This window comes from Frankliniella occidentalis, unplaced genomic scaffold, assembly GCF_000697945.3.
Source record: "Frankliniella occidentalis isolate FOCC.00 unplaced genomic scaffold, Focc_3.1 Scaffold10, whole genome shotgun sequence".
NCBI classification, from domain to species: domain Eukaryota; kingdom Metazoa; phylum Arthropoda; class Insecta; order Thysanoptera; family Thripidae; genus Frankliniella; species Frankliniella occidentalis.
The window spans coordinates 617440-628795 of NW_026267140.1; the positions used below are offsets into that span (position 1 = coordinate 617440).

Below are 11356 nucleotides of genomic sequence, written 5' to 3' on the forward strand. Positions count from 1 at the left end.
CCCGCCCGTCCCCGCCCCGCCGGCAAGGTGTCAGCGCAGGACGCCACGGGCAGCGCCGCCCCTCGGGGCAGGCCAGGCCAGCGCCTGCCTGTGTTCACTGTCTGTTTGCCCCGGGAGTCAGGTCTGGCCGGAGGGGCGCCGGGGGAGGCGCTCCGTGTGAGGCACCGCCACCGCACATACCGCGACGAGAAAATTCCGCACTGAGTTTGATGGTACGTAGTAAAATTGCGCTCTAATTTGGTTGAGATCGATTTGGTTTTGACCTCTAAAGATTTGCAATCTTGCTTTCTAATTATAACAGTACAATATACTTCATACAGGGTAGGGGTGGGTGATCTGCGCCGTCCCCGAGGCCGCGGCCCCTTTTCTGGCTATACCGTCGCTTACGTAAGCATGGTACCGTGCCTTATGGCCCCGTAAAGAGTAAGAGCGTATGCAACCCGTCCGCAACCCTCAATCCGGTACAGTGCAACCAGAAAAAAGGGGGACGGCACTGATCACTCACCTTGTATTTCATTCTTGACACACTGTCCTATTTCTTAACAATCATTTATTTAAAATATGATGGGCATGTTCCAGATGTTTCAGAGCGGACACCGCAGTGTTGCGGGTTTACATACCCCCTTTGCCCGTAAGACGCCCTAGCCCATGCGGATCTAAAAAGTTTGCAATCCCGCAACACTGTTGTGCCCGCTTTGAAACACCCGGTAGTGCTATCTCGCCATCACAATTAACAACTGTTCTCAATATAAGATATTTTTTTGGTAGCTACAGATCAAGATTACCATATCGCCTGCCAATCGCTTCTCCGCCCACCAGCTTTGTTTTCACCTCCCTCCCCTCATGACCGTTTCTGTAGAAACTGCCACACTGTGCTGAGTGTCCTATACTGGCCCCTATCGGCCGGGGGAGACCGCGGGTTCGTCTTCGTATCGATTCGCTGCAACCTGCTGCACCGCATGTGGCGGCCAACAAGTCAGGCGCACGCAAAGCTCCCCCCTGTGTTGTGCCCTGCAGGGCGCCCTGGGAGGCGTGCGTGCATCCGCTAGCTGTCCTCACCTGGGATGGTGAAGGTGATGTTGCCAGTGAGCTCCTCCAGCCAGTCATCGTTGGTCCAGCCCAGCCCGAAAGGCATCACGACGGCTCAAGACCAGAACGGGTGCCTCTCGGTTTCTCTACTCTCTTGCCTCCCCGATCAAATCTTCATCCGGATCCACAGGAGACGGCGTCCATTCTGTCGATGACTTTCGGCTCCAGCGTGCGCGCTCTCGAACAATGTGCGCACCAGCCTGCAAAAATGGGAAAGGATCACATATTTAGTCGTCGCCCCGTGTTTGAGGTTAGGTCTCTCGAAGATGCTGCTGAGGGGTCTGGTGCAGCGATCTGGGCTGAACGGACGCGCAGTCCGCGGTCAACGTCGCCCACCTGCGCCTCCGCTAGCTCCAGGTCCGGGCCAGGTCGATGTCGAGCCGCGGAAGGTGTCGCCTGTCGCCTCCGGCGCGAGCCCGCGCGCCCACTGCTGGGGTAAACACTGGGACCACGGGGTGGCGACCACTCACCTGCCTCCCGCGGGGCGTCGCCCCTCCGGATCCTGGCGGCCCCCACGGACCCTCCGCGTGCTGCCGCGACCGTCTCAGCGTCCCGCGGCCGCGCCCGTCCCGTCGGGGACACGCCGCATTTCGCACAAAACACGCAGAAACGGAATCGGTCGCTCGGCGGGCGAGGTTGTTTCCCCCAGTGCCGCCAGTGGCACCATGGGTGGCACCCAGCCCAGCCACAGCCCTGCAATCGATCTCACGGCCCCGTCGCGTTCCCGCGCTCTCCGTGCCCGGGCCCGCGCCCCCTGCGCCCCGTACGGTGGCGCCGCCTGCTGGCCGGGCGGGGCGGCTGCAGATACCCCGCGGCCCAGCCCGCGGCTGTGCCTCCTGGAGTAGCGTCACGGTGCTAACAGAAAGGGGGGGGGGAGGGATCGCTGCGCCGGCCGTGGAGGAAAATTAAATAAGATAAAGAAAGCGAGTTGAGATCGAGCCGGGGGGCAACAAGAAGAGGAAGAAAAGAAAGAGTTGCCGAGCTCTCCCTCGCGCGCTCGCCACTCGGCATCCATTTGGACGTGACCATAAGTCCGTGGCCAACAAATGAAATGCCGCAAAGGAGGAGGGGGGCGGCGGGCCGAGCCCAAACATTCATGACCAAAATCTCCCAATTAGGGAATTCCACTCCTGCGTCTGTGAAGGTAAAGGACGCTGACGGCCCGGCGCGGTCCGGCCCGCCGTCCTTGATGAGTCACAGCCGCGATCATGAGCGCCGCCACGATGCTCTTGCACATGCACGCCCGCGTCGTCCGGCCCACACAGGACTTCGGGCGCTCTATTGGAATCAGTGCAACTTCCCATGGCCCTGACCTTTCAATTCAAAACAGCAGTAAGGTTTTGTGTGACTCTTGTGACGTGCCGAGACTTATACCCGGCGCTTGTTTTCTGGTCCTGCTGCGGGGGGCAGCCGGCATACCTAATTAGAAACAATAAAAGATGGTTGCGTCACGGTATAGTCACTCGTCGATCTCGTGCTCCGCCGTGCTGTCCACCTACAACGTCTCCCCGCTCCCCGTCCAGGGGTGGAGGGGAAAGGGGGGGGGGGGGCAAGGGGACAGCGGCGGCGGGCGACAGCGACAGTGGTCCTATGCCGGTTCAGGAGGCACTGGAAGACTCCCAGATATTTTAATGAGCAGACCTGCCGAAAGCTCCCTTCCCCCCTCCTCCTTCCCCTTGGCCCCCTCATTCCTCTTCACCTACCTGTAACAGACTCCCCCTCTCTCTGTCCCTCTCACCTTTCTCTCTCCTTCCTTCTCGATGATTCCTTTCTCTCTCTTTTTATCCATCATTTCTTTTGTCACTCGCTGCTTGGTAAATTTCCTGATCCTCGCCCAGCTAGTCGTGGGCCGACGGACAGCCTGATGACCAAAGAGGGGCGGTGGGGGTCGGGGAGACTCAGAATAAGGGGAACAGTGGGGAGTGAGGGGGGACAACACCCACTCCTTGGCGCCCTTTCTGTGGTTCATTAATCAGCCTATTGATAGATGCATATCGGGTCACCCGACTGAGAAAGGAGCCGCCGCCGGCCGATCGAACCAGAGGCCAGGCGGAAGGATACTGCAGCAAGTTTGACGGTGTTGATGAACCCCTCGAAAACTCTTCAGCGTAAGCCCAGCCTCTCCAGCATCCCACACAAGCCACAGAGAAGGAAACCGCCCAAAACTCAAAAATGTCGACTATCATGAGTTTGGCGTTGGCTGCAGGTGTCGGTGGATATTTCCGGCCCAGCGGAGCACGTCATTGTACTATTACCAGGTGTCTGATTTACTCCGCGCACGAGCGCGGGTCGACTTGGTGGACTTGCCTATCGCCCCTATTCACGGCGCCTTACGGGTCGAACGAGTAGAGTAGACAACCCGCCCGCACATACACTAAGAAAAATGTTTGGTCACCACGGCCGGAAAATTTGGTTGCTGTCATTACAATGGTGATCAATCTGCCCCCTGAGTCATAACCATAGAACGTTCTATCGTGCTGGCTGAGCGTTCAGACGCTCTAGCCAAACACTCCAGCCAGCACGATAGAACGTTCAATGCTTATGACTCAGGGGGCAGATTGAACACCAGTTTAGTTACAGCAACCAAAATATTTTTCTCTGTGTAGGAATGCAGTGCTCCATCACTAAGAAGTGCGGTGGGTCAGCCACCTATGGGATTTTCCCCCTACGTTTAACCATGCTTTCATAGCAAACACCCCCTTGGCGTGTCCTATCGGCAAAATGTGACGTCACACCCAAGTGTGACGATCGCTCTGGGGAGACCGCCGCACGCCGCACAGCTCCCCTGCAGACCGTATCCGCCCCCGCCCCTCCGTCCTGTTTTGACCGGGGGAGTTCTCCAATCGCTCTCCTGCGGGCGCGACAAGACCGCCAATAAAGCGGATTCAATTACACGTGCGACACCGTGGGACACGGCGGGGACGGGGGACGCGAGGAAGGCGTGGGACAAGCGGCGAAAAAAGAGGAGGATAAGGGTGGGGGAAGTGCAGCCGAGAGTGCAGCTCGGCGGAGCAGAGCGCTCCTGGAGTGCAAGTGCGTTGCCGAACGCAGTAAATTAGTGTACCGGTGGGGGCTCAGAGCCTATCCAGGCCTGCGTCCGAAACAGGCGCAGCCGCGTCGTCGTCGCGGGCGAAGGAGATCGGGGGGTCCGACGCCGCCGTCGCGCACGCAGCCCGGAGCGCGGGGATAGCGGCGGCCTGCGTGACGAGAGCGGCAAAAAACGGTATGGATTTCGTCGTGGCCATCATCAAGTCCCCCCTGCTTTATCGACCTGAAGAAGCGTGCATCGCTCAGCCAATTATATGGCAGAGTGTCAACGCTTCTTGTCATTGAAGCGCTCACTGCGCCGTGTATCGCAATTAACGCGAGCTGCGCCGGGCCGGCCGGAGCTAGTTTTGCTTTGTCCTCCTCCCCCATAACCCCCGCCGCCCGCCGCCCCCGGGGTCGTCCTACAGCGGGGCACGACTACAGTCGGAGCGGCAGCAAGCCTGGGCTGTGGCCGCGCCCAGGGGGTGTGATGAGCCCCGTGCCGAGCATGGCCCGAACCGACTGCGCGCGTCTCAGCGCGGCGGAGCAGGCCCCGGTGAATGGAATGAATCGGCACCGCTGCGAGATGGACCTGAAGTTCCCCTGGCCCCGGCAGCCCACCTGTAACGCGTCGCGGCGAGGTTTGAGCGGTAAGTTGACGTAATGACGATGATTTGCTTGCTTTTGGACTGATACGGACTGATAGATTTGTCATTTTGAGGACAAAGAAAGCCAACTACAGGTCAGTTTTCGGCTCCAAACGTTTTATGTCTCCTTGTAACCCCGTTGACGAGACTGGCCGGTCTCCGCGCGAGAGAGATCGACGTCATTGTTTGTGACAACGGCGGTGCGCTCGCCCGCCAGTCGCCACGAGGTCGGCCGCGCTGTCCAATCAGAGAGGAAGAGAGAATGTCCGCCGCGGGACAATCTAGAGAGAGACATCGCCAAGGTACATAATCGATCTCTTGTCACGTGACCGGGTAGCGGGCGGCGGGGCGGCGGGTCGGGGAGGGGCATATCAATAACGAGCGGTCCGACAAGATCTTAAAACAAGAGAGGCATGCGGCTGGCCTGTGGCCTGGGCGGGGCGGGGCCGGGCGGGGCGCACCGGTTAGCTGTATGGTCCCGCCTCCGGGCCGCCCCCGCCGGCCAACCCCCGCGGCCACCCCCGAGCCGCCCCCGCCCCCACCGCCCTCCGCACGCAGCCCGTGTCCTGCCTAGGCTAGGCCCATGTTGCGATGTCCCGATCGATACCCTATAGGTTCAACAGAGTCGTGACTCGCAGGCCGGGGGTCCTCGCGCCACGCGGGCGGGGCGAGGCGGGGCGAGGCGGGGCGCGGCGGGGCGAGGCGGGGCGAGGCGGGGCGAGGCGAGGCCGGGCATGGCGGTTAGAGACTTAGCGCGGGCGTGCTGATCTGACTGGCTGAACCCGCAGATCGGACCAACTCGACCCACGAGCGACGCACGCACGCATGCCCGCGCAAAACGTCAACCTTCCCACTCCCTTTTCTAATATTCGCTCTACCTCCTCCAATTTCCAGCCGGCAATCGCCTCCATAAATCAAGTCCGTATCACCTCTAATCTGAGCGGCCGCGGGTGCGAATGCAGTCGATGGTTATCCGCCAGGTCCTGGCCGAGCGGCTCATGCAACTCACGGCGCTCGCGCTCGCCCGGCTGGCTGGCTGGAAGAAAGGGGCCAAGAAATTGAGAAAGGTCACAATAAGATGGGAAAGGAGGGAGCAGCCTCCTCCGGGCGAGTCCTTCAAGGAGAGAGGATGTCACTAGCTGAGAGAAAGCCATTCATTGCCATTACGGCTTCTTTTTGCTAGATCGGCCCGGCCTGGGATAAAAATGCCTAGGGACAATCATCATGGACATGTACTGATGAGGTGCCGCATCATGGCCCGGAATTGCTACTATACTGACTATCGGCTTGCTGCAATGCAAACTGCATTGGTGCAAATGGTAACAAGTGCACTGCCCCGATACACACGTTTTTACGAAATCAAGGGTAAAGAGCAACGCTCTCATATAGGTGTGCGTTTTGCGTTAGAATTTTGAGGAAAATAAGGGCTTCACTCCCTGCTCGGGGTGATTTCCATGCTGCCGTGTGGCGTGGCGTGGCGGGAGCGCTAATGCCCGCTCTGCTGATGGCCGATGATAGCCCGGCGCTGCCCGGTGATGCTGATGATAGCCTCCCGTTTACGCGCGTCCTGTTCTGGTCCTCGTGGGAGCTGAGGAGCGCGGCGCGGGCTGTTTGGAGTTTGGTCCAGCGCACCCGGTACCGACGTCCACCAATGCGATCGATATGTCAGCAATGTCAGACAGAGCTCGGAAAAGGAATCGTGTACGGTTCGTACCACCAGGTAGCTGATTGACCTTGCCCACTTCTGTGGTTATGCTGTACCGCACGCGCGTGTGCGGGCGGGTTGCCTACTCGCTCGACCCGTAAGGCGCCGTGGACAGGGGCAAAAGGCAAGCCCGCCCGCATCCGTGCGTGCGGTACAGCATAACCACAGAAGTGAACGGGGTTAATCAGCCACCTGGCTGTGCTGTCCGCTGGGGTGCCAGCGTTATGCAGGGGCGTATTAAGGTTGGGCTCGCGGGGAGGGGAGGGGGTGGGGGTCACGGTAGGTTTCCGACACTCAAGGACATGGCTTTTAGACAGTCCCCAAGACTGTCTCTATTTAGGAATTTGTCTATCTTTCAGCCGCTTCGCATGCTCGTGCACATGTACACCGAAAGGTGGTGCTGCACTGCTGCACGCGGCGCAGAGGCACAGTACTATTTATTTTTATTTTTTTAGGGGGTCTATGTGGGTCTTTAAAAAAACACGTCTAGGTTCCATTTCCTTTACCGAAAAATTATGCCCGAACTGAATTTATTTTTCTCCCATCAGTTATTAAAAAATAATAAAAATATACAATATTGATACTCAGCAGAGGAAGGCGCTTCTTACCCGATGCCCGCTAGCGACAACTCGGTTCTCATGCCCGCTAGCTACTCATCATTGGACGCGAGCTATACTTTGCTTCACACCTGTTGTGCGCCGGCCAATATCTCCACACATACCCTCCACTCCCCCCTCCCCCCTTTCCTTCCCAGCCCTGCACACACACACGGCGCGCCCAGACACGGTAGCGATCATATTCCTTGCAAGGTTCATAGCCATCGATAATGACCGTGTTGTTCGCCTCTGTGATTGCTACTGCTCTAGACGCTTAACATGCATTTTTATGAATTTGGGATGATCCTCTTCTCTCTGCTCCCCGGCTTCTTCTCCCGCCCCTCCCCGCCGCCGAGAGCCGCCCCGCCGCCCGGGAAGTGAACTGCTTCCAACTGCATCGCTTCGCTTCGCCGGCCGATCGGCGTGAATTAACTGCATTCCATCCCCGGGCAGGTGGAGTCGGCCCGGCCCCGCCCCGCCACGCCACGCCACGCCGCGCCACGCTGCCGCACAGGTCATGGTCGTTTGGCCTGCCCAGCCCAGCCGATGGCCAGCTCGCGAGCGGTTCAAGTTAGCCACCCTCCCTCACTCGCGGGGCCAGCGGTGGAGGGGGGGGGGCGCACCCGGAGGGCCGATCAGGGGAAACGGACAGATTTCAGGGAAGCGATGCCGGACGAGGACGGGTCTGGAAGGGACCCGGGGACGGGGACGGGACAGAGGACTGATGTTCATCGAGGACGTTAATTACCCCCGGGACGGCGAGCTCCTCGGCGAGCGTCTCCCCCGCGGCCCCACAGGGCGGCCGACGCGCGACACAGCGCTCTCCGCCCGGTGCGCCGCGGCGCAGGGCGTGCTGCGCTCGCTCCAGGTGCTGACCGCGGCCAGCGGCTGCACCCCACCTTACGGGGGTGGTTAACTCAGGAAGTTCCACAAGGCCCAACGTACACTATGAGCCGGGCGTTTCTCACATCGTGTTCCGTTTTCTTCGGCAGTACTCGAAGAGTTACTTTGAGTTGTACTCGAAGTCTCGAAGAGTACTCGAAATTCGAATGCACTCGAATCCCAAGTAGTGAGTACTAGTGTGGGCGAATCCGGAATGTCCGACTATTTCCGAGTGTGCTCAGATCCAACTGCGCACTCTCCGGCGTTACAACGCCGAGTACCACCCCTCGGGCCGGGTCTACCCCCACCCCCTGGCCGTCGTACTCCTCCGCTCCTCGGTCGTGCGTTGGTGCGTCCTCGATTCTCCCAATTCCGTCAGACTCGCCTGCCGGTCAGAATGTAGTTGGCGTCAATGTGGCTCACATCTCTGCGATCTTTGCTCCAAACGAACGAAATGCCTTGCCGCGGCCACGCCGCGCCACTACGCATTGCTACGAGGCTTTGCGTCAATCTTGCTCAAGTCCAGTCCAGGAGGCAGCAGCAGCGGGCAGGCCGGCCCGGCCGATGCGATAGAAGCCGGTGGATAGAGAGATAGAGTGATGGCTGCGCCGGGACGTCGCGGCCGCGATGCCAACAGAAACATTATCAAATTGTCAATTAGCCGGAGAGAGATGGACGAGTGCGCGGCAGCAGCGGCGCATTGATACCTTGTCGCAGTGCCAGTGGCCGTCTGATCCAGATCTGGCTCAGCCAGCCACCACGCCTCGCCCCGCGCCCCGCGTCCCGCCCCACCTGGTGTTTACCTCCCAGAAAACATTACGTCCAGCCATCGGGAGCTCCCAATTCGTGCGCGGTTACGGCTGACCCCGCCCCGCGGACGCGAGCGCGGTGAGCGCGTAACGCGCCCGTGTAGGCGTGCGGGCCGCACTACAGCCCGGTCCGCCCGCCGACCGCGGCCGACCCGCCATTGTTCCCCGCGAGAGCCTTTCCCACGAGGGGGGGGGGAGGGGGGGCAGAATAGGACGTGATTTAACACCGTGCACGGGACCTATGAACCTGCGGGCCGCGCGGGCATAGTGGCGGTCGTCCCTCAGCATCGTCGGGGCCGCCCCCGCAGAGCGCACCTTGTCGTAGACCATAGTGGACGGACCACTCTCGCACCACTGCAGTGTTTATTGCGGTTGTTGTCGTTTGAGAATATTATCACGGTGAAATAAAAAGAGTCTTGACGGGTAATTATGTATTTTGTTTATCTCCGGAGAGAGTTCGGACGTGATTCTACGCCTGTTTGCCGAGCAATACGGTACCGGCGGTCAGGGCGAGGGGGGTGTATACTGGACATAACGGGTAGGGAGGGTTCACCTCACGCCCGGCTCTACTCTACCTCACTCTGCGCGCATTCTTTCATGGTTGCCAACTTGGAAGGCAAATCCTAACAAGAATAATCGACGCACGTCAAAAGCTGCCGCCGCCGCACGGCGTTGTGCAACGAGCCATGAGCCTCGCCTCGCCATGAGCCTCGCCATGAGCCATGCTCCAGGCTCCAGGTCGCGCCGAGGCGGGCGGGTCGAGGGGCCGTGGGCCGGCTTAGGGGCCCGCGCCGTGCCTGCTCTGATTTGTTCTGCTCTGCCCCGTTCCCGCAGTTCCATCGACTTTGGCCGCCGCCACACCGCTCATACCATTCTGTCGTGTTTCCCGGCGGTTCCCCCTGGTTTCCCTCGACAGGAGCGGAGCTTGCCTCGCCGGGGGTACGCTTTATTTACACACGCGTCCCGTCCAGCCCGGGAGCCTGGCCGCGGGGCGTGGCGGGGTAGAGGCGTCCAGCCCATCCCCGCCCTCCGCCCGACTTCAATATAAAACGTGAGATCCGTGGCCGTTTGAGCCACCGGTCCGCCTCGCCCCCCTCCCCGCCTCGCGCCACACCTCGCTCTCTTTGGCGCTGCGTCCTTATTATTCTCGACTGCAAAAAGTCGATTTAGAGTGGGCCGTATATATGTGTGTAGGAAAGATTAGGCCTGCAAATAAGGCCGGTGATCGTAGAGCGCCGTCCAGTCGTGCGACGCCCGTAGGGTGACTGGTGGTGACGCCGCGGTGACGTGACAGCTTCTACGCCGAGCACAGCATCCTTCACTCTCGGCGACACTGGTGCTTACCCTGGTTGTGTCTGCCCAAGAGTGCGCAGGGGGTCCGCGTGGCGAAACGATTGGGTTTGGCAGGCGCAGGAGAGCGCGCTGCAGCGAGCTGCGGGCGTCGCTTGCAGCGCAAGGCCCGGTGGACCCCCCGCGGGGCGTCGAGGCTCACGCCGGGCTCACGCGGGGCTCACGCCGGGCCCCACTCGGTGCCCCCGCTGGGCCCCCAGGGCAGGCAGGCAGGCCGGCCAGGCCCAGCCAGGACTCCATCAGGACGGCGCGGGCTCATGCGTGCGGCCGGCCGGCTTGTTTTTCACTGCGCAGCGTGTCACTGTGAGGCCCCGAGATAGTACGCTCCGCTATCGCGGACGCCGCGTCGATACGGCCGCGATAGCGACCAGCAGCGGGCGCCGCGGTGCTGCCGCGTAAGTCACCCTCGCATTGCGACTCCACTCGGGGCGCGGGCAGCTGCGGGGAACTTGGGTAACAACGGCCATCCATAATAAACTTGACGCGCTGTATCGGTACAGGGAACACTCGGGCAGTAAAACTCGGGGCGGAACGGAAGGCCGCGGTGGCCGCTGCGCTGGTCTGGTCTGGTGGTGCTGCGGGGGCCGGCGCGGGGCGCGCCGGAAGGGAAGGGTCGAGCGCAGGCCGCACCAAGCCCGAGGGATTACCGCGTCAGCTCAGCGCGCGACGCTCTATACGCGGCGGCATTTGCGCGTTGCCGCGCGGAATTTACGCTCCACGGAACGGACGCTGAGCCGCGGGCGGCCCCCATCGGTGGGGAGAAACTCATCATCGCCGCCGGCGGGGCCGATCACAAGTGCGGCAGGGCAGCCGGGGGCGGGCCCGGGGGGAGCGGCGCCCCAGGTGTACTGACCTGCGGCACGGCGGCAGCGGCGCCCCGACAAGAGAACCGCAGCGCTGATCGCCTCTCCGTGGCGCCGCATAATGCACGTGATGGCGGCTGAGGGCGACGGCGGCGGGCAGTGCAGTGCAGTGTTTGCCTCGTAGGGCCCGGCGCCAAAGGTCAGTGGCAGCGGGCGCGCAATCAACGCCGAACGTGTGAGTGAGCCGCTCCTCCTGCTAAGTGCTCCGGGGCGGCGTGGGCGCGGCCGCGGCCAGGAGCAGCAGCAGCAGGAGCCTCCGCGGCGCAGCCGCAGCGCGCTGCTTGTGGTGTGGTGCAGCGGCTGGGCGGCGCCTGCGCACGCCAAAAGCACGCCTCGCCGTCCCGGACGTGTGCCGCCACTCGTGTCGACCGCGGCGCCCGTCGCGCCC

General features: G+C 61.3%; 1 protein-coding gene across 3 annotated transcripts in view; it reads right to left on the reverse strand.

The window, feature by feature from the left end:
- Positions 1 to 10376, reverse strand: part of LOC113203986 (popeye domain-containing protein 3-like) — a 24786-nt gene extending 14410 nt beyond the window's left edge. Inside the window, exons 1-2 of one of the 3 annotated variants that reach the window (XM_026418974.2) lie at positions 10100 to 10376; positions 1060 to 1289 (exon numbers count right to left, since the gene is read on the reverse strand). In XM_026418974.2, the coding sequence (XP_026274759.1) occupies positions 1060 to 1135 (76 nt within the window). In that variant the 5' untranslated portion in view covers positions 1136 to 1289; positions 10100 to 10376. Of the gene's footprint in view, positions 1 to 1059; positions 1290 to 1425; positions 1446 to 1559; positions 1807 to 10099 lie in introns of those variants that run through there. The other 2 variants (XM_026418973.2, XM_026418975.2) reach the window with 2 other exon arrangements.
- Positions 10377 to 11356: the final 980 nt, after the last annotated feature.